Here is a 21633-nt window from a genome sequence, read left to right on the forward strand (position 1 = left end):
TTGATTTTATTCCGTTAAGAAATAAAACTCAAGGAATTGCTTTGGATCTACCCCAAGTTTTTCTTGATACTATTTTGTTCCTTATGAATGAAATAACAGGTATTATAAAACTCAAGTTTCATAAAAGACCGTTCAGTACTTTGTCTAATTATATACTAAACCAAACAAAATAAAAAAAATTACAAGTTTTACTATATTCCGAAAAGAAATTCAGGTGCTACAACTTTCAGCACTGAACAAGGTGGAAGTTGTGGAGCTCCTTCAAAGAGAGAATGCCATCCAAACTGCTGTTCTCTGTGTTAACAGGCTTCACCTGGTCTCATGGAACATACTACTGACTATCTTTATATGAAAGATGGGAAGGTCATCCTGAAAAAAATGTTTCTTATGCTCTCTTGTCCCTTATGTCTGATAAATTTTGATTGATTCTTTATATTTTTTGATGTGCTGAATCAAGAAGATAAATAACTATCATATCTACAATAAACAAATAAAAAGAATATTCTACATTTTTGGTTAATACAGATTATTCAGTATTAGTCACAAGGTTTAGGTGCTAGAGCATGTTCATGTATCGTCAGTAAACTAACGGAGTTCCTAAGATGTGATTTCATATTTGTTTGTTTGCTAAATTCTTTATTTGACTATAAAAATAATATTGTAGAAAGATAGAGTGGTGATCAATAGGTACAAAATAGTAAGGGAAAAAAAAACTATTTTCCTTTAAGCTGTTAACATGAATGGTTTTTTAACATTTTGTACCTTTATTGACTGCTTAAATTCATTCCAAAAGGTGTTATGTTTCCGATATCTCTCTCCTAAAGCCAGGCTTACAATATAGGGAACAATCATCAGGCCTGTAGTAACATATAACAGTGAAACCTGGGTCCTAACCTAAGAATAATAAGGTATAGGAAAGGAAGGTCCTTCCCATGACATATAGAACAAAAGATTGGAGAATCAGCTACTTTCAGGTTATGGACTAGATCTGGTCAAGTAATAATGGTTTTTGGCTGAGCCTAAGTAAATAATCACTCTAAAGTTAATTAGATAAAGACACCAAAACAGTAGAAGAAAACTACTTAATTGTTAACCAAGTTTCTTCCCTCTTTGCAGGGCTGAATCAAAACAAGATACCAGCATTTTAAGAGTTGAGCTAGAGAAATAAATAGTTGAAAAATATTCCTTAGAACTAGTTGTAAATATGGTAAAGAGGTAGGTGTAAAAGATAAACAGGTAGGTGAAGTAAATGTGGCAAAGGTGACTAGTAAAAGGAAATATTAACAAGATTAATAAAATATCTATTTATTGGTTAATTTTCTTATATTTATACACATCTGGCTGTATTTCCTAGTAACAGGTTTTTAGTCCACCTATATGTATACTTCCTTAAATTATTATTATTTCTTTTATATATTTTATAAACATAACAATTTTTTAAATATATTTTTCCGTATTGTTAATGATCTGTTGATTCTTACAATGCTTTTATCTTGTTTTCATCTAGCCCTGCAAAGTGGGGCTGAAAGTTGGTTAACAATAAATAGTTTTATTCTTTGGTACCTTTATTGACTGCCACCTAGACCATCTTACTACAATTAAAATTAAAAAAAAAAATATATTGTACAAATTTAGTACCTATAAATTATTTCGCCAGGATCTACAGGGAACTATGGCTACTTACTCAGTTGCAAGTGAATATGTTTCAGAGGTAGTATCCATTCCTGCAAGGACTAAAATGAATACCTTTAGACATGCTTAACCTGCCACTCCCAAAGAAATTACTAAGCAAAACTCCTTACTAAAATTTAATCCCCAATGGATTCACTCCTTAGTGGGCAGAGTGTAAAAATACATACTAGTGTATCAGAATATTTGTTCACCATTTTGGAAATGAATATGAATGAATGAATGTAAAAATCCTTGTCTGTGTCTATCCTTTTCCCAGGATCTACAGCCAATACCTGTATAACTGGCTACCATCTCAGCTGTAAGCGATTAACCTAGAAAGTAGTAATCATTCTGCAAAGACCTAAAGTGAATATTTTTAGGACTTGTGATGACAGGGGATGCCCTACACTACCGTAAGCGAATACCTCATGGAGTGTAGTTTCCATCCTACAAGAATTTTAGACGGATACCGTTAAAACTCGTCGATCGTACGTGCTAAGTAGATTGGACTTGTATCACGCCCGATCTTCCTGTTCAGCTAATCTAACTTTACTTAAGGAGTATTCTTTGAGGCTTCTGATGTTAAACTACACCTCACCTCTTAAATTGGTGCGCAGACCTAACACATACTTCCACAGTTGTAACATATATGTATATATATATATATATATATATATAATAACATATCAAGGAGATGTACTTCGATATCAAGGTAGTCTTCAAGCAATATAAACCAACTAAGCATGGAATAAAGTTGTCGGCTCTTTAATAAATAATAAATTTGATTTATTATTAACTAAAATCTGCAAAGTTAAAAAAAGAAAACAGAAATTTATTTAATTGTAAATTCTCCAAAAGTTACAAGGAAAAAAAGAAATAAATTTATGGGAATACATCGATGCCCATCTATCTTATGATTTAAGAGTTAATGAGATAAAGTTTCCAAACTTCAGTGCATTTTTATTTTTCTATTTACCTTGTTTTCGGCAATAAAGAGTTCGATTTTATTGTATAATACAGTAAAATCCATTATTTCATGCAAAATAAATAAAAGCACAAAGATTAAAGTAACTAATGATGTAATTAGCATTCTTTGTACTCATTACCCTTATTAATTCAAGAAAGTATTAACCAACAATTTAAACATCATATAATGCATTATAGTTAAAATACATATTATTAATATAATCTAACGCCTTTGAAAATGGAGAAAACAAAAGAATAAGTAAGTTAAAAAGTATTGATATTATCAATTTTTTTAAAAATATTTATTTATTGCTATTTACAACTGTACATTATAATACAACTTTCAAGTATTAAATTATAATTTAAAAAAAAAATAATACATTTTGGGGTTTCAAGTACTCCCTCCATTGCATGATTGCGTCTATCGTTTATCTTATCTTTACTTCCACTAGTTATTTAAAACGTTATCTACGGAAGTCGAAACCATAGGGAAACTAGAGAAATTATATTTCGATTAAAAAAAATATATGGTTCACACTAAAAAAAAATCTTAGTGTTTCATAATGAAATAAACTTTTATCTGAGCTACGTAAGTTCTCTTAGTATTTCTTAAATTTCCATGATGAATAATTTTTATTCAATTTTAAAGAATTCTTTTTTAACAACTATATTTAAATTTAAAAAAGGTCAAAGGATTTTTTATCAAAATTTAGAATAAGTATTCTCTACTTTATCTGAAGTATGGATTAACATTAAACTCAATAAAGAATTTATCATTAAAAAAGAAAAATAGTTTCATAATTTAAATTTTCATTTTACTAAAACCATCCTATGATTTTCATCGAATTTTGTTCTTTATCTAAACATCTATTCACAACGATTTAATTAATAATTGTAGATAAAAATATGATTATTTTGAGCATAAAAATAAAAAAGATTTTTCTCGTATTAAGCCAGTCGTCACTTTGTATGGGAAACAAGAGGCAGCTATAGCTACGCAAATCTATAGGGTTCTAATTTTTTGGTTTAATTTGAAAATGGAGTTTTTGTTTTTTTTGTCGTATCTATGAACCAATACGACCACTAAAAAAACAATCCTGAGAATTCTAAAGCTCTGTAAAGACTGAGTTTTAGCGAAAAACATAAAACTTTTTGCTCTCCTTTTGGTTGCCTGGCTAAAACTTCTAAACCGGGCTATTGATTATGTATTCATTATAAGGTGGAAATCTACGGTGCAGAAATAATGTATTTCATAATTATAAAAAGAAATTCAATTGACAGTCTTCAAACTGAGTAAGCTTATTAAAGCCAAAAAGATATAAAACTTTGTTTCTGTGGTATATTCCACAGGCTATAAATTAGATAGACTTTCAGGTTTGGGAAATATTTTCGGACTTTTTATTTATAACTCCAAAACTGCGCAACCTAATGAAACATCCTTCGTGAAGAATCAAAGAATATTAAATTTTGCTTCGAAAGAGTGTTTAACATAAAAAGTTGTTTCAGAATTAGGTCAAATTGACAGTAGAAACACGACGTTTAGCAAAAAATGTTACTTCCAAACGCAAGTAACTTTTAAATCAAAAAAGTTACGAATAAAAATTTTAGAGTCTTAAAATTCCATGCTAATAGGGAGTATCCTGAAGCGACTTTCTCGCTGACATTGAGTCATATTTCCTCCCTCACTCATCTGTAAACCTACATCCAGTTAAGGAAATTACATAACCTTGGAAATTGGCAACTTTCAACATGTAACCGCTGGAAAAACATTCAAAAATAATTTTTTTAATGTTTATACCGTAAATCAAAATGGCTGACACAACCTTAAGAACGATGATTTATTTTTTAAGGTACTTTTATGACCTAGTTGTAATGCTTCTTTTTTTTTTACATCAACCAGGGATACAGTGTGGTCATCATACAGGTTACCAACCCATTCTAACCACAGTGGAAAGCCAGAGCTCTGTTCCCTGGGGCCGCCACGAAATAAAAGTCAATCTACCCAGGCCGGATTCGAGGATGCTAAGGTGACCCATTAGCACTTACCCACCACGGCTGCTAAACAATAATACCTATCAACAAAAGGATTATACCAAATCTAAGGGCTTTGCGAGATTAACAATTTAGGTTCGATCAATTGTTGTCATATCTCCATTAGATAAATCAAGAACTTTACGTCTATAGCATTTGTACTTTATTTCAACAATTATTCAATTATTTTTGACACTAAATGGATTGACAGTCTTCAAACTTGGTAAGCTTATGGAAGTTAAAATGATATACATCTTTGTTCCTGTGGTATATTCCACAGGTTATATATTATATAGAAGTAGACTATTAGATCTAGGGAATATTTTAGATTCAGAGGAAATACTTTTTTTAAAATCATTTCCAGCATGGTAACGAACCAAACATTTTCTGCTCTAAAGCAAGGGCGCAGGGGGCTCTTGCCCTTCCGTGAAGAAAATTTATATTTTGAAATAATTTTGACATTACACCATCCATATTTTTATGATAATTAAAGTGGCTGTAATATATTTATTGTATTGTACAGTTTATATTTAAAAATTTATTTGACTAGCAAAATTAAAACCTTGAATGCTCAGATTCAAACTCCACTTAACACAATTTTTTTTTAGATATTGCTGACCATGATTTAGATTTCATGTAAACTATTAGGGCCCCCCTGCCTTGATTGACTTTAACTAATACAAAACATAATGAAATTAGATCAAATAAATAGCCTAAGAAACCTAAATGCGGGCAGGTGAGGCCTTTCTCATCCCAAAAGGTCTCTTCATAGACAACGCCAAATAACAACTGACTTAAAAAACGTACCTAATGTGAATCATGTCGACGACCCGTAAACTTCTTCAAAAAATTATTATCCATTTATATTTCAGGTAATGAATAATCCAGGTATTACTGTTTCTTTCAAAGCGGGATTGTTTTGGCGTCTACCGGCAAGCCCTGGAGACAACAGAAAACAACCCTTTTTTTTACCTCTTAATATTTTATTTATTATCAACAAATACAATATACACAATTAAACTTATAGTCTAATTTATATTAATACAATCTTGCCTTGCCGGATGGCATTTTAAGATGGGAATACATTGTCCGCTGAAGGCGGTTTATACATGATGGCGTTTACCAGGGGGCTAACAGAGCCTTTTTAAAAAAAAAAAAAGAACCCTAAAAGCAGGACGCCTTTCATATTATGAATGAAAATAAAGCTTTCCTGCTTATGATACGAGCTTTGTAGATCTTTTGATTGTGGTTCAAATAATAGTGGTTATATACCTTTTTGACAAATTAAAACATTTTTTTTTTTTTATAATTTATTTATTGTTATTTACAACTGTATAAAAATATATACAAGTAAATTTGCTGTAGGTGACATAGTGATATGATACAAATATGTAGGGAATCTATCCATTGATAGAACTCCAATAACATCTCTGGAGGAGATCTCGAGGCCATCTTCTTTTCAAACGCCTAGGAGGATTATTAGGTAATGAAGGAGAAGCCAGGTTAGAAATAAGTGGTTGAGAAGTTTATCATGGAAGGAATGGTATCTGGTTCTGGCCAAATCAGCAACATATGGGACATTAAGGTCCTGATTGATGTGTTGATTTGTAACAAAGTAAGGAGCATTAAGGATTGGATTTGAGAGGAATTTGATGGTTTAGTGGAGCCCCAAAGCTTAACACCTTATGTCCAGACAGACCTTATAATGTCATGTAGATCAGTCTTTTTTAATGGATTGGCAACTTAGACCATTTGTCTAGTAAATGTTGTAATAGTCCGAATTGAGGAGCAGTTTCTTGTCTTTTTAGTCTTGTATGAGGATTCCATGTCAGTCGTTTGTGTTCCAGATGTAGTCCTAAGTAACGGATCTGTTCGACAGGGGTAAGTGGGGTATTATTAAAGGATACTGTAGGGCAAGAGGTCATGGGTTTATGACGAAGGGTAAATGTGATTTAGTGGGATTTATGGGAATTAATTTTAATCCTCCAGTTTTGGCACCATTCTTCAAGTGTGGTAATGTGGGATTGGAGGGTTTGGGATACAATATAAGGATCATTGTTCACTGACAATACACATGTGTCATAGGCATATGTGGTGATGATAGTGTTAGGATGTCAGCTGTAAAAACTGTATAAAGGATAGGACCAAGGATACTACCCTGAGGTACACCAGCAGACTTATGGAATAGGGATGAATAAGCACTGTTGTGATTTATTTGAAATAATCTGTTGGAGAGATAAGAACGGATAATGAAGAAGTATGTAGGGGGTAGGAATTTACTGATCTTGTATAGCAGTCCTGGGGGCCAGACTCAATCAAAAGCCTGTTCTACATCAAGAAAGACTCCTAAGCAGTACATTCCGTGCTCCAATGAAGACGAGACAACATCAACCACACGATGGCATTGCAGGAGTGGAGTGAGATGTTCAGAATCCAAACTGGTGATCTGGGATTATGTGGTTGGAATAAAGGATAGGGTACAGGCATTTTAAGATGAGTTTCTCAAGGATTTTGCCCATGATAGGTAACAGAGAGATAGGACGGAAGGAGAATGGGTATTCTGGCGGCTTTTGAGGTTTGGGAATCATTTTGATTATGGATAATTTCCATGGGTCAGGAAAATAAGTGGATCTGAGTACAGCATTGAAAATGTAGGTGAGGAATAGAACAGATTTTCGAGGAAGATGTTTTAGAATATGGGATGTAATTAGGTCATAACCGGAAGCTTTGTGGGAAGATAACTTCTGAATGATGGTGGATATCTCTGAAGGATGAAATGCTTTACGAGGAAGGGTCATTTGGAGTGGAGTATTCAATTCTTCTTCAATGTATTCAATGTGGGTTGGATTAAGGATGTTAGGGTGCAGGTCAAATGTTTTAGAAAGGTGCTGACCGAATACCTGAGTTTTTTCATCGTCCGATTTTGTAGAGCATTCTTAAAAAAAATAAATTCACTGCCATTTTAAACATTTAACAACTGTTTTTCAGGACTTCTTAGAAGTTTTATCTTATTGGAATTATTGGGATGCAGGTCATGGCTTTAGATACTACTATATAACAGATATTTAGTGTTTTTACAAGTGAACTAAAGAATTATATAGAGCGGTATATAATTATTTAGTTCAGATAGAAACCTACATTTCCTTTCGTTAAAAAAAAGTTCTAAATCAGATTGTCACAAAAAAATTTCATTTGATTCCTGATAGCTAAAAATGTCAGTAGAGTGATGAATTTGTACTATGGATGTATGCATACCAATTTATGTTCTACTAAAAAATTAATATAGAATAAAATTTCAACACAATGAAGCAACATTAAACTTAATATCTATAAAGACAATTAAAATCATAAAACATAATACTATTATTATTATCCTCAATAATTATAGAGGAACAATGTACAAAATGAAATGTAGCTTGTGTAATTGTAATATAGAATTAAAATAAAAAGTAATATTTGGCCCTTGGTCCATAGGCAGGAAATTCATACTTGAGCCAAAAAGAGGTAAACAATCCCCCAAATGATCCTTTTCAGAAAAGGGTCAGGCTTATACTAACTTGTAACATTCTCTATAAGTCAGTTTTAAAGTTCCTACTGCTGGAGATTGTTATGTACACTAGGACCTAATTTTCCCACCAATTAACTTATATACAAGGTATATCTTTCAGAGCATAATTATTTAATCCATAATGCCATACATAACACATCTAATAACCCCATGCACCATACCGATATGTCTTTATTGAGCTCTGGACTGCGACCAATTAAAGATTTAAATTGACAATGAAAGAAGAAATAAAAAAATTTGAATAAAAAAAACAATGATGACTGACAGAAATGCTACTGGTGGATAGAGTATGAACAATTTAATTTCCAACAAATTTGTATTTGTTTCATTTAAAAAAAAACAAAAAAAAACTAGATAATAAAACCTCATATAATATATATATTTTATTTTCAAATAAAAAGTAAAAACTAAATTTATTATTTTTTTATTATTATTATTAATGAATAACAAGTAATTGTAATTTATTTGTTAATTAAAATAAAATTTATTCACTTAAAAATAAAAAATCTTGTTGACTCTAAACAAATGAGGGAGGAAAAAGAAAGATACAGTCTTACGATAAAAGAAGTAACTAAAAACACATTTAAAATTTTTAAAAAATCTCCACTTTTGAACCAGGTCAACAAATTAGATGTTCCCTAACCTAAAACTTATTTTTTCAACACTTTAATAAACATAGACATTAGGGTACTAAATTACAGCAAAATATTTAAATTCGGCCCAGTTACTCATCAAAAACGAAAATCTCAAACCTAGTTGAAGAGCAAGTTAGTTATAAATCGGAACTCATTATCAGATATTTTGTGAAAGTTATGAATTTAATGCAATTTATTATTTTATCTTTCAGAGTTAAACAACAAGAAAAATAATAATAATCTTAATACTTGGAATAAAGACATTACTCCAAATGATAATAATTTTTAAAATATGTTGCTTAAATAAGGGATTATTAAATAAAATAACCAACAATTAAAGAAGCTTAATTAGTATTGTTTACTCTTACCAAAGATATTCAGACTAAAATACTTCAATAATATTAAAAGGTAGAATGGTATTAAGCCCATTGAAGAGCAAATCAAAATGAGTACTATAGTGAATACCATCAAATGTTATATGAAAAGTAGCCATGAGTCAACCCTGTGGGTTCAGGGGAACTTTGGGGTCCACCCAGCCACATTAAGTGAATACCCTTAGTAGGGGACAAATCTGGTGGTTGGGCATGATTCTAACCAAACCATTTCTTTGCAAAGACATTGGCATAGTCAAAGTACTTCCTTACAAAGTACTGCATCTCTGACACTTCATGGGTTGTTGTGGTTCAAATTAGTTATTTATATGTAAAACTTATAAAAAACAGTAAATAGTGAACAAGTACTATTTATTTCAAAATAGTTAACATTTAATTTTTTCCATAAACTAATTTTAGTGATAGAGGGTACTTATTTGTAAATAATTCATAATCGAGAACAGAAAAAATTTACATTATAGGACAACATAAAACCTCAAGATAAAATCGAAAGCCTAAAATGTCTAAATAGTAATAGGTAATAAACTTCATAAGGAACTGTAAAAAAAAATTCAAATAGCATTTGAGCTGCCATGCCTTTAGAATTATAACTATTCTGTCATGTACTACCTTGTTTAATAAAGGCTTATGTTACAACAAGCTTGTTTTAACTTCATTTTCAACAGACCTTAACAGGGTATAATCATAGCTTTTAGTAGTTATATCAGCAAACAGTGATGTGAGGCAAGATTTTGAATACTATTGTATTAATTGCTCTACTAAGGATTGTTAATACAGAGTATAGAGCTATAGAATAATTAATAATCATTGCCATCTTGAAGGATCAACTACAAAACTATAGTAACCATTTTTAGAACTCTGGAGGATTTTATTTTGATAAAGTATAATAGGGGCCAGGATGATAACTGAGAAGTGTCAATCTTGAAAAATAACATTTAAATTATTAGAGATCACTTATGACTGATTAAAATATATCACAAATATTCATTACTATCATAGTGGGCATCAACTCAGTAATCCTTGCTCCTTTAAGGGAAACCAGGAAACATCAAAGAATCTCAAAGGATTTAGCACTATCACTCAAACTATACCATAGGAAACAGGCCATATGAATCATCCAGTTATAACAGAAGAAAAAAAAATTCTTAATATGTAAATGAATTAAGAAATTATGCTTGGACAGATAATTTATTATGGGTTAAATATGTTCTTGTTTGAAATAATAGAGCCATACTGTGGTTTAAGAGATTTCAAAAAATTAGTAGTGATTAACTGAATGCCTCACAATAGTTATGAAAAAATAAAGTAAAATAATGGTTACAAAAAAAGTTACATCAAACATAAGTCCTATGTAACTAATTTTATACGAATAATATATTGTTAATCATTGATAAGGATCAGTATACTTAATTTTTTTTTAATTCAACATAAAAACGGACTGATTCTCATTAAAAATTAACTACTATAACAACATAAACTGAGGATGACAAAAACATTTGGGTTTAATAATTTAAGCATCCTTTGAACTCATTGCATTAGATATTTTATATACATGTACATATAAATACAATAGATTTGTTTTAATAACAACAATATTCAGTTTTTTAAAAATACGAATACTATACAACCTTCTCCATATTACCCCTAGTATCTTTTTGACAACTCACTCTAAAACTTTTTTATAGGATAAATCTAAAATTACTTGTTTTAATTTAAATCAAATTAGCTATTAAACCTATTATCAAGCAACCATTTTTATTTTTATATTTTCAATCTGTAACCATACTAAACTATTACTTTTGTAATGTAATTTTAATTTTCTAAACATTATTCTATTAATATTGGATTCAATCATTCACATAAAAAGTTAATAATTAATTAATTGAAATTAAAATCATTATAATCTAATGCTTCATAGAAATTACATTAAACTTGGAGTAACATTGGCTTATCATTCGGTAGGACCCACCACATGTTTACTTACTTTAATAGTTCATTGAGAATAATAACTTTACACACCTACACCCATAAGTACTTATATATATTGGTCACAAATATTAAATTTAATCTTGAGGACTGATAAAATTACAATCATTTGTTTTCTAAAAATAAAAATACTATTCTATTTAATAGTTATAATTGTTCCATTGCATAGTTATTTGCAAAGGATTTGTGATTTCTTTCTCAAATTTATTCCTAAAATTCTTAGACCTTATTGTTTTACTATCTGAGTTTGAAGAAATATAATACTTGGATTATGCGATTGAAACAAAAATTGATGGATCAAATCAATCACATTGTATTATCAACTTAAAAAACATGACGGTTTTGATTCTTTAAATTTCAAAGTTAAATTATGATAATTCAACAATATTATGTTACATAACTTAGTAATTAATAAACATATTACAATCTCAAAACAACAGGCAGCATGAATGATTAACACAAATTAAATACTTTAATATAATGAACTGTGTACGAGTTAAAAAAAAAAGATTTGTTGCCATCATATGTAGTTTTATAAAAACTCAGTTGTCAATAAATTTTGTCAGTAAGTAAGGTACTAATAGACCAATGTCAGAGCATTTGTAGTTATGTACAAAATATTGTTCATATTGAATAAATTCAGATCAGAATATTTGCTTTTTTTAAATATTTTTGTTGCTTAGAATTAAAGCCCAGGATTTTTTAATGTTTCAGCCAAAAATAATTTTATTTAAATCAAACATCATTAAAAAAATATTGTCAGTCAACATCAGTTCATGGACACTTCATAATAATACATAAAGAAACATGTCCTAATTCTAATGATTTAATATTTGTAAGACATGTAATTTTGATAACCAGCTCCAAAATAACAAAAGTAAAAGTAAAAATAGGTGTCAGCTACAATGGAGTAGATATTTTAATTAATAATTTTTCTATTGTTTAAATTTTTATCATAGATGGACTCAATAATCTAAAAAAAATATGATGATATTTATAATCATAATTCAGGTATATATCTCAAGCAATCATAAATAAATATTATAAAACATTGGTATGTTTATTCATATTTATATAATGTTGTATTTTTGTAAACAAAATGTTAATAAAAAAAAAAAAACATATTTAACTTGATTTCTAAATTATATTCTGAGAATATTGCAAATTAAAACATTATATGGTTTTCAAATCTTCCACAATCAGTAAGATTAATCATTTCAAATAAACAAGATTCAAATTCTGGAAAATTAAATTGAATCAGACCATTTTTCAACTCAACAGTATTGATGTATATTATACAACATGTTTTTAGAAATTACTTTTAGAGATCAATACATCAAGAAGATCAGCCGATGAGAACTAGAAACAAGTGCTGCTTGATTATTTGAATATTAATATTTATATCAAGAACAATTAACTACTAAAATTAATACTTCATTTTAACTAATAATTAACAGTTGTTTAAAACAACTAAATGGTGATTTAAAAAATTATGCCAATGTCACTCCTATAAATTAAAAAGCCAGTTTTAAATATAATACACTTAATGGATTATAAGTGATGCTTAACAAGACATTTTTCATCCTTGGATGATACTCACTAAATCTGCCAAAATTATAAGTGGCTTTATATTTAATTAAATTATAACCCTGCACACTTTAGAGAGTAAAATAATGACTTACCTAAAATAAATAAGTAAAACTTCATTTTACAAGCAAATATAAAACATATATATTACAAAAGAAAAAATATAACAAATTAAAAACCGATCTTTAACAAAATTATTACACCATATAATGTAATCATAATTAAACATTGAATAATTAATACAATATAAATAATTCTATACAGCAAAATATACGCATAAATTTTGTTCGATTGATGTTACGATTATTCAAAGCTGCTTTATTACTAAGAACCAACTGAAAGAATCATATAGATTTTTAAATATAAACATAATCTAAATAACTTTCTTAATAAAATACACTAATCCATTCATAATTACCATACATTTCAAATCACCAGGATTTTTATGTGTCAAGAGTTGTTTATAAATACGTTTCGCCAGAAACTGTATTTTTTTTTTTTTAGCCATCCACTAGGCGGCTTTTTGTAACAAGTCTAATAGAGATGATATGCTTCTAAAAATACATAAGCAATTTAGATACATTTTTATAAACATTACAGATCAATAAATATTTCTTAAATGCTATGAGAAAAACAAAAAAAAAAGCCAAGTAGTGTTAAAATTAAAGCAGTAGTTAAAATTAATTACTTTAAGGTTAGATTTTTTTTTTTTTACTAAGGCACCTAAAAATATCAATTATAAAAATAAAGAGAGAAAATTACTTCATTAAGCGTTTGCTAGGCGATGGACTCGAAAAATCAATGCCATAAGATACTTGAGGTGTATTTAAAGTTGAAGAAATTTCATCAATAAAAGATGGGCTATTTGTAATTGATTCATCATCATTTAAACTATCAGCAAAATCAATGAGACTAGGAGAGCTGTAAGAAACCAATTCATTACCAACAGGAGAGGGATTTAAATTATCTATTTCTTTTCCTGCTTCAGGCATATTTAGTGATATTGGGTCATCACCAGTAAATAATCCCATGATTGCACTTGCATCCAAACTTAAACCTTCACCATGTAAAATTTCTTTCAATGCATCTATATCTGACTGCATTAAGTCAATATGACTTTCAACATCTTGTTTCGTCAATGTTGTGTTATTATCACTTAAAACAAGAGAATTGTTTGTATTTTTATCCTTTACTGGCTTCTCTATAAAACTAGATGTAATTTCTGTGCCAGATGGTGACAATATGATTGGGTCAGATGATAACAAACTACTGGATTCAAGTGGATAATCAATATCATCATTAAATAGATCAACAGAAGTTACATCAGATTCTAATTTCTCTACTTCTGAATCTAACTTCTGAGTGTCTTCTGGGTCTTCTTTCAAAAATTTCTCATGAACAGTATCATTATTCAATAAATCAATAGCTTCTAAAGTCATTTTTCGGTTTCGAGAACTTTTTATTGGTTTTTTCTTTACTCCCTTAATATGAGGTTTGGATCCTGTTTTTTTATTCAAAAGTATTTTTACTTCTCCTTTCTGAGAAATTGGTTTTATATTTAATAAAGTAACATCTCCTGAACTTGTAGCAGACATTTTTGACAAACCAACATTCTGTATGGAAGGGGTGATTTTTCGTACTTTTGCTGGGTATTTGTCATTCAACAAAGTATGTGGTCTTTTATTGTGCGATTTATTAGACTGGCCATCAGGTGGAATAGACAATCTTAAGTTATCCACAGGTTTCGTTTCTTCAATGTTTGATTCTAAAACTATTGTCGGTACTTCTTCCATGGGAAGAGCTATTGCAGAAGAAGTAGGTACCTCTAGAAATATTTGATCTGCGTTATCCAACTGATCTGTCAGTAAATTATCCTCTTCAGTTTGGACTGGAATAATGACATCAATATTTGTTGGATTGTTTGAGAGTTGCTGAGATTTTGTTGGAGTTGATATTTCATCTGGATCTATCTCACATATAACTGGTGAATTTGTTGTATAATGTCGATCTTTTGGCGGTTCCAACCCTTCAATTGAAAGGCAGGTGCCATCCTTTAACATTAGTGGCATATTACGCCGTTTAACATTCACTCCTCTTGTTTGATGAACTAATGAAAGAAGAAAATGAATTAATCTATTCACTATTTTTTGCTGTTTTTGGTGTTTTTGTCGAAGAATTGAGTGTTCTCGCCATAATGCATCATTTTCTGCCTTCATAGAACTTATTCGAGATTCAAAAGCAGATTGTTTTTGTTGTAACTGTTGGACTTCAAGCAGGAGCTTGGTAAGAAGCCCTTGATCATTTTTGAATTCTGAGATATCTCTTGAACTTGAGACCTTCCTTTTGATTTGATCAAGCAGAAAAGGACAATCTTTGATAAAATGGGGATGACTAAACTCGAAATCTGATACATCACCCTTTAAAGAGGCAGAGGTGACAGGAGAATTCACTTTTCGAAATCCATATTTATTAAGTTGACGGATAAAACTGGCCATGTTATTATGTTTGTAGAACATGGGCAATAGCTCAGAACAAAACCTTGTTTGATCTTTTATTACAAATGAATTACCTTTATCGCACCATGATATAAGATCATTATATTTTGGATCACACACCATTTGCCATAACTTCGCTACAAAAGCAGTAACTGTCGTAGATTCAGGTCCCGAAAACATTTTAAGTTTAATAATACCTATTTAACTCTTATTACATATCGTGAAACACATTAATTTGTTAAATTGTCCTTCATACGTTAACCTAAAAACTTCACAGTCATTTACTTATATCTTTCCTTTTTCGAATTTCAACTCAATAGATATCAGTTCTTGAGTAGTAATCATACACTAATCATATCCAAAGAAACAACAAAATAAGCAAAGAGGTCGGAATGAAGAATGATAACGGGGGTTCACAGATATTAAGAATTTTTAAAGATATTAAATAATGAACAGTTAATTATCATTCTATGTTAACTGACTGTCCAGTATTAATATGAATAATTGTTCAATATCTATTATGAGTATTAGTGTAGGATCAAAACAATCTCCACTTTTTAGCGAAATATAGGTAACATATCTATTTTAATGGATTGTTGGCACTCTCCTTATTCTACCAACAATCTGGATAAGAGAAGATTGTTAAAAAAATGAGACTTTTTGAACGTTCCTTGCAACGAAGATAAATAAATAACACATGTAGCCTCACTCGAATCCGCACGACATATTTTGTATTCAACAATGAAATTAAAAATTTTTTTTTTTCAAATTATCCAGTCAAAATAAGAAAGGGCAGTGCAAATAATTTAATAATTGGTTTTAATAAGATATTTCTCATTATACCGAATTGCACCTAATAAAGTCCCATCGATTTAAGGTACCGAAAGGGGTGAGGTGCTCAATGTTATTTCTTAAAATTTTCTCTAAATTTTAGAGCTGAATGATTTTTTCCCCTAACTCTATCACATTTTCAAGTCCAAAACTAATAACTATATACCAGACCTAATTCTGGTAGTGATTATCAAATTATGTCTTGCCACCATTCTTGCTGTCCTTCGACACATACACAATTTTCCCTTAATTCTATTCTTCCCAAAACCTACAGTAGTGTCTTAGTTGGTTTATTGAAAAAAAATCCTTCTTTTTCAGTTTCCTACTTCCGACCTACCACCATTTTATCTAATCTGTCCAAGCCACTAGAAAGATTAGTCTACTCCCAACTTAATGACTTCCTTCAGCAAAAGGTTCTGTTAAATCCTCTCCAATCTAGCTTTCGATCCCAATATTCCACTGAGTTAGTTATATTTAAAGTTACTTGGTTCTTTTTAATGCTTTTAGAAGTTTTTGGCTTAGTTAATCCCTTTTCCCAAGCTCAAATACCTTTCCATATGAAATAGTGTCTTAAAGTGGTTCCTCTCCTTCTTATCTCCTCGTTACCAAAAAGTTATCATTCCTGAAAATTTTCATTCTACAGAGATTTATCCGCTAACAGGTGATCATCAGTGGTCCTTACTCTCACAAACTACTTTCTCAATGTACATCAATGATCTTCCTCCCACTCCCGATCCTCAATTCCACTCCCGATTTACAATTCTAGTTATATACTGATGTCCTCCAAAGTCACCAATCATTCCATTCATCCCAAAGGTGTAAGAAAATGTTCGTAGTATTAAGGCATTGGTATTAAACAACGATCTGAGGCTGAATGTTGGAAAAAAAAAGGACCATCCTTCTCTTTTATTCGCTCCTCTACAACTATCTCATGATTTACCTCATTAATAAACTTATTAATTTTTAGTCCGTTGTAAAAAAAATTCTGAGCAATGTAAACCTACACCCATCCTAAAACCTTAAGCATTCTTAAGATTTCGTGATTTCATTCCTCAAAATATCAGGCATCTTCTTGTATCCTATACTAGGATTCTGTTCTGATTTCAACTTGCCAATCCTCCGTTCTTTCCTTTAAAAACGATACCTACTCGTTCATTTAATTCATAATCAAATAACTTTGTCGATTTACATCATTCTTTACGTGGAAATTGATAAATGCTTTCCTAAACATTATAAATATTTTACCTGATAAATGATCATGAAGTCTGAACTATGAAATTGTTTGTAGGGAAATTTGTCTCCTAATAAAATAATTTTTTCATTTCATTTCGTATATATACTTTTGATAATTTATTATCAAACAGTTTAAGTATTTTGAATTCTGGAGTAGATTTCAAGATTCCTCATGTAAACTGTTTAATCATTTTATTTTCATTATAACGGTTTAAACTTCCTGTATCACATTATTTATGGTTTATGTAAAGTCAAATAGTATTTATTATACATATCGCTGTATATCTTGAATAATAGCACATTTAACAAAATAAAGTGTTTTTTTATTTTGTATTTGTTTAGTGGCGCCAAACTTCATCGGTCATCAACGCCATTTATATTTTATTTAAATTTGCTAATATTCGTTAAATTGTATTTATTCTTTAATTTGATTTACTATTTTATTTATTTATTTCATTATTATTATTTTTTTTTTTCCTTCCGATCAAGTTATATTTTTGTCAGTAAAAAACTGAAACACCAATTTTATTGCTTCATCATCGTCTCCAAGAGTTTTTGAGATATCTTGATTTAGTCCTAAGCTATTGAGGTGTGGTGTGAAATATGGGGATCGTTGGAAAATATGGCTTATTGTTAGATTGTTGTTGCCTGGTCAGTACAACCTCCTCTCTACGGCATTTGCGACTGGAGGTACCCCAGGGCTTGACATCCTTTTTAATAACTTTTAATTTATTCATTGGGATTTCGTTCCACAAAGATTGCCATTTATCTTCTACTTCCTTTACAAGAGGCCTGCTCATCTCTGACGGAGTTAAAATTGCATTACCCCGTTCCGGAAGAGCGAGTGCTTCTCTTGCAGCGTGATCGGCTAGTTCATTCCCTGCGATTCCTACATGGCTTGGAACTCATATAAATGTAACTGACACTGTGTAGAGTTTTTAAGTGAAAATGGATGGAGGAAGTTTTCGGATGCTCTGGATACTTACAATCTGAACCTTTTATCGAGCTTAATGAATCTGTAATTATTGTAATGTTGGTGTGGTTAAAAGACAAACAGAAGTGAAGTGCTGCTGCTATTGCATTTAGTTCGGCAGTGAATATGTTACATAGTTGGTGGAATTTAATTTTGAACGTTGAGTCATTAGTTACAAAGGATGATGCTGCTGATTGGTCTGATTTTGATCCGTCTGTGTAGATTATAAAGGATTCGGGCATGTTTTGAATTAGACGAGAAAAGTGGGCTTTATATTCAACTGGTTCGTTATTATTTTTCGAGTATTTGGACAGGTCTAGAATTGTTTTTGGACGTTGGAAGGTCCATGGTGGATGATTGTTTTCGGATTTGTCAATTGTTATTGTTTTGAGAAAAGCGATAGCCGAGGAGAGTATTTCTGATAACGGAAGTGTTGAATTTTGTTTTTGTCGAAAAAGAATAGAAAATTTTGGATTAAAAATATATTTATGTGTCGGATGTTTTGTTTGTGGATATAGTTTTGAACTGTAGTTTATGGCTGATTTAGATCTTCTGAATGAAAGTGGCGATAGTCCGGATTCAGGGCATAAACTTAGAATGGGGCTTGTTCGAAATGGTCCAGTCGCGATTCGGATTCCGGTGTGATGGACTGTATCCAGTTTAGCAAGCACTTGAGAACGATCCGAGCCATAGACGAATGAGCCGTAGTCCATTTTCAAGCGTATTAATACCTGATAAAGAAGGCTAGATCTATCGGCACCCCAGGAGGTACGGTTTAGTAAACGAATAATGTTTAGTTTTTTGTGCAGTTAGTTTTTAGTGCAGAGAAATGGTATTGCTAGGTTAGTCTTTTATCGAATGTTAGGCCTAAAAATCTATGGTAATCGGTATATGGTAATAGAGAGTTTCCTAGAAATAGGTCAGGTGGTTGAGGTGTATTTCGTTTCCTACTGAAGTGGAGGCATTTTGTCTTATCTATGGAAAATTGAATATTGACTGTATATGACCAGTTTTTTTTTTTATCTTATTTAGCGTCTTGTAGTTTAAGTTGAATATCTTGAATACTGCCTGATCGATAAAAGATTGCCAGATCTTCGGCAAACAAAAGTGGCCTAACTCCCGTAGGCAAATAGAGTTCTAATTCATTTATAGCCAGAGAAAATAGAGTGGGACTGAGGACACATCCCTGAGTTACCCCATTAATCTGGCTGTATTTCTTAGAATATTCACATCCGACTCGTACCATAAAATGCCGATTTGTCTAAAATTGTCTGATAAATGAGAACCTTTGTCCAGTGATTCCTATAGAGGACAGCTTCTGTAAAATAATGGAATGATTTATATTGTCAAATACTTTCAGCATATCAAAGTAGACAGCTATCATCTGTTAACCGTTAATAAAAAGCATTTTATTTTGTGTTTGAGGTATTCTATAGATTGTATTGACTGGAATCACTTTGTAACAGGTCTAATAGCTTTAGAAAAACCTGAAGGACGATCTCAGTAAAGTAGCTTCAATCAATGGTGCTATTTTTAGAATTGTCATCCAATTCCAATTAAAAACGATTTTTTTTTTAGATGTTCCATTATTCAAGAATACATAGGAAAAGCCGCAGTCCATTTGGTTCAGATAAAGAGACAATAATTTGAGAATTATTGAACCATCTGTAGTTCCTAGTCAAAAAGATGTGTAACTAACAAGAAGAGAAGATGTAGTAATGACCCTCCTAAGAAAAGGACACTTAAGAGTGATATATGAGTACCATATGGTGGGGGAACACCACTGAAATGTATCTCTTGTGGGGTACCCTTTAGGGTTTTATTATTTGCCTGCATTTATACATTCATGTATTCCTCTGTATATATTTAATTTGTTAATCTTATTTTTTTTCTACTTCAGAAAAAAAAAAAATACCCTTTAGCTAATTGCACATTCTGACAGAGTAGTATTTGTATGATACCGAAGAAGAGGAAGTTGGACTGGAAACCAGCATAGAAGAAATTTTGAAAAATAGTAAAAGGGTGGCAGAAAAATGGTTTTTATGACCAAAAAAATTAAAATCTTTGACAAAATTCAAATTTACATACTTACATTTTTCGATTGTTTTATCAAAAACCACTTGTACAGGGAAAAAATAACTTCAGTAGTTGAAGAGCCCAAAATTATTGTAATTGAATATATAAATAAACGAATGTACTACTTCAATTAACAATTGGAAGCCCCTTGGTCCTCGGGGGCTTGGGGTAAGTTGCTCTCTTTCCTCTCCTGTTTTTACCACTTTTGCATTAAATTTTTTTTTTTAAAATAATAATTTAACTTATTTCTCAACAATTAATTTTAGCATACTAACTAACTAAAATATTTAGACAATAAACAAAATGTTAGATTATTAACTTATGTCCCTCCGTCTTTCATTCCTAGGGGTGAATTGTTTAGCTAGAGGTCTTTAAATGTTTTGGAGCATAATTACATTTGTGATTGGTACCACTATTCATTTACAGTGGATCCTACTAATATGGAACCTTCAAGTATATCAAAATAATCCATCTTGTCTTCTAACTAGTACAAAATGTGCTGGGTTTAATATTTGACACTAAGTTATTACCCACATTGCACCTCTGGTAGAAAAAAGTACAAATTTCATGTGTATATTCAGGGTGTCCTATAAGTTCTAAGTAATATTTAATGGGTTAAAGTAAACACAGACAAAGACAGAAAAAAATGCCAAATTTGGAATTGCTTCGACTCTCTTCAGAAAAGGAAAAAATTAATCTTTTGTGTTTTTGAAAGTAAGTAATCTTTTTTGTTGAATAGGAAACAATAACCAAAAACCTAATTAGAATCTTTAATGTGGGCATAACAAAACAATGAAGTTCTCCTTAAAAGAAATAAACAAATTTGTTGCAAAAAACAAGTTCATTATGAATTCAAATTGCTAATGAAATAAAAATTACAAATCACTAGTAAGCTTGTTTTTTTTATTATCATTTAGTGCAGGATTTTCGTAATAATAAACTAATTCATAACAAACATTTTTTTTTTTTTTCAAAACTGGAGGCAGGTCTGTCTATTCTCTATAAGACCTCTTAGACATCTTAGATTGTTGTTTTTTACCACTAGCCAGAATGTAAATAATTATAGAAAATGAGCCTATTAAAATAGGAAACAAGTTAGTTACTACCGATAAGGTTATAGTCAAAGTTTTTTTTAAGAACTATTGCTAGATCAGTAATGTTACATGTTCTCCCAGAAAAAATTAAAAAC

The 21633-nt window shown here is 30.5% G+C and overlaps 1 protein-coding gene across 4 annotated transcripts; it reads right to left on the reverse strand.

The window, feature by feature from the left end:
- Positions 1 to 217: 217 nt before the first annotated feature.
- Hsf (Heat shock factor) lies at positions 218 to 15704 on the reverse strand. Of its 4 annotated transcripts, none has more exons than XR_001342655.3 (3): positions 13599 to 15704; positions 5476 to 5607; positions 218 to 369 (listed from the first exon to the last, which is right to left on the reverse strand). XR_001342655.3 is itself a non-coding variant. In XM_014415967.3 (2 exons), the coding sequence occupies exons 1-2, from the start codon at positions 15509 to 15511 to the stop codon at positions 13348 to 13350; spliced, it is 1956 nt and encodes a 651-aa protein (XP_014271453.1). In that variant the 5' UTR covers positions 15512 to 15703; the 3' UTR covers positions 10783 to 13347. The 4 variants fall into 4 exon arrangements, 1 of the variants encoding a protein (XP_014271453.1); XR_002944981.2 differs by lacking the exons at positions 218 to 369; positions 5476 to 5607 and adding exons at positions 10783 to 13171; positions 13260 to 13390 and having other exon boundaries at positions 13599 to 15703; XR_002944983.2 differs by lacking the exons at positions 218 to 369; positions 5476 to 5607 and adding exons at positions 10783 to 13171; positions 13255 to 13390 and having other exon boundaries at positions 13599 to 15703.
- Positions 15705 to 21633: the final 5929 nt, after the last annotated feature.

The sequence above is a fragment of the Halyomorpha halys genome, unplaced genomic scaffold (assembly GCF_000696795.3).
Source record: "Halyomorpha halys isolate HHAL.00 unplaced genomic scaffold, Hhal_1.1 Scaffold110.1, whole genome shotgun sequence".
In the NCBI taxonomy this organism is placed as follows: Eukaryota; Metazoa; Arthropoda; class Insecta; order Hemiptera; family Pentatomidae; genus Halyomorpha; species Halyomorpha halys.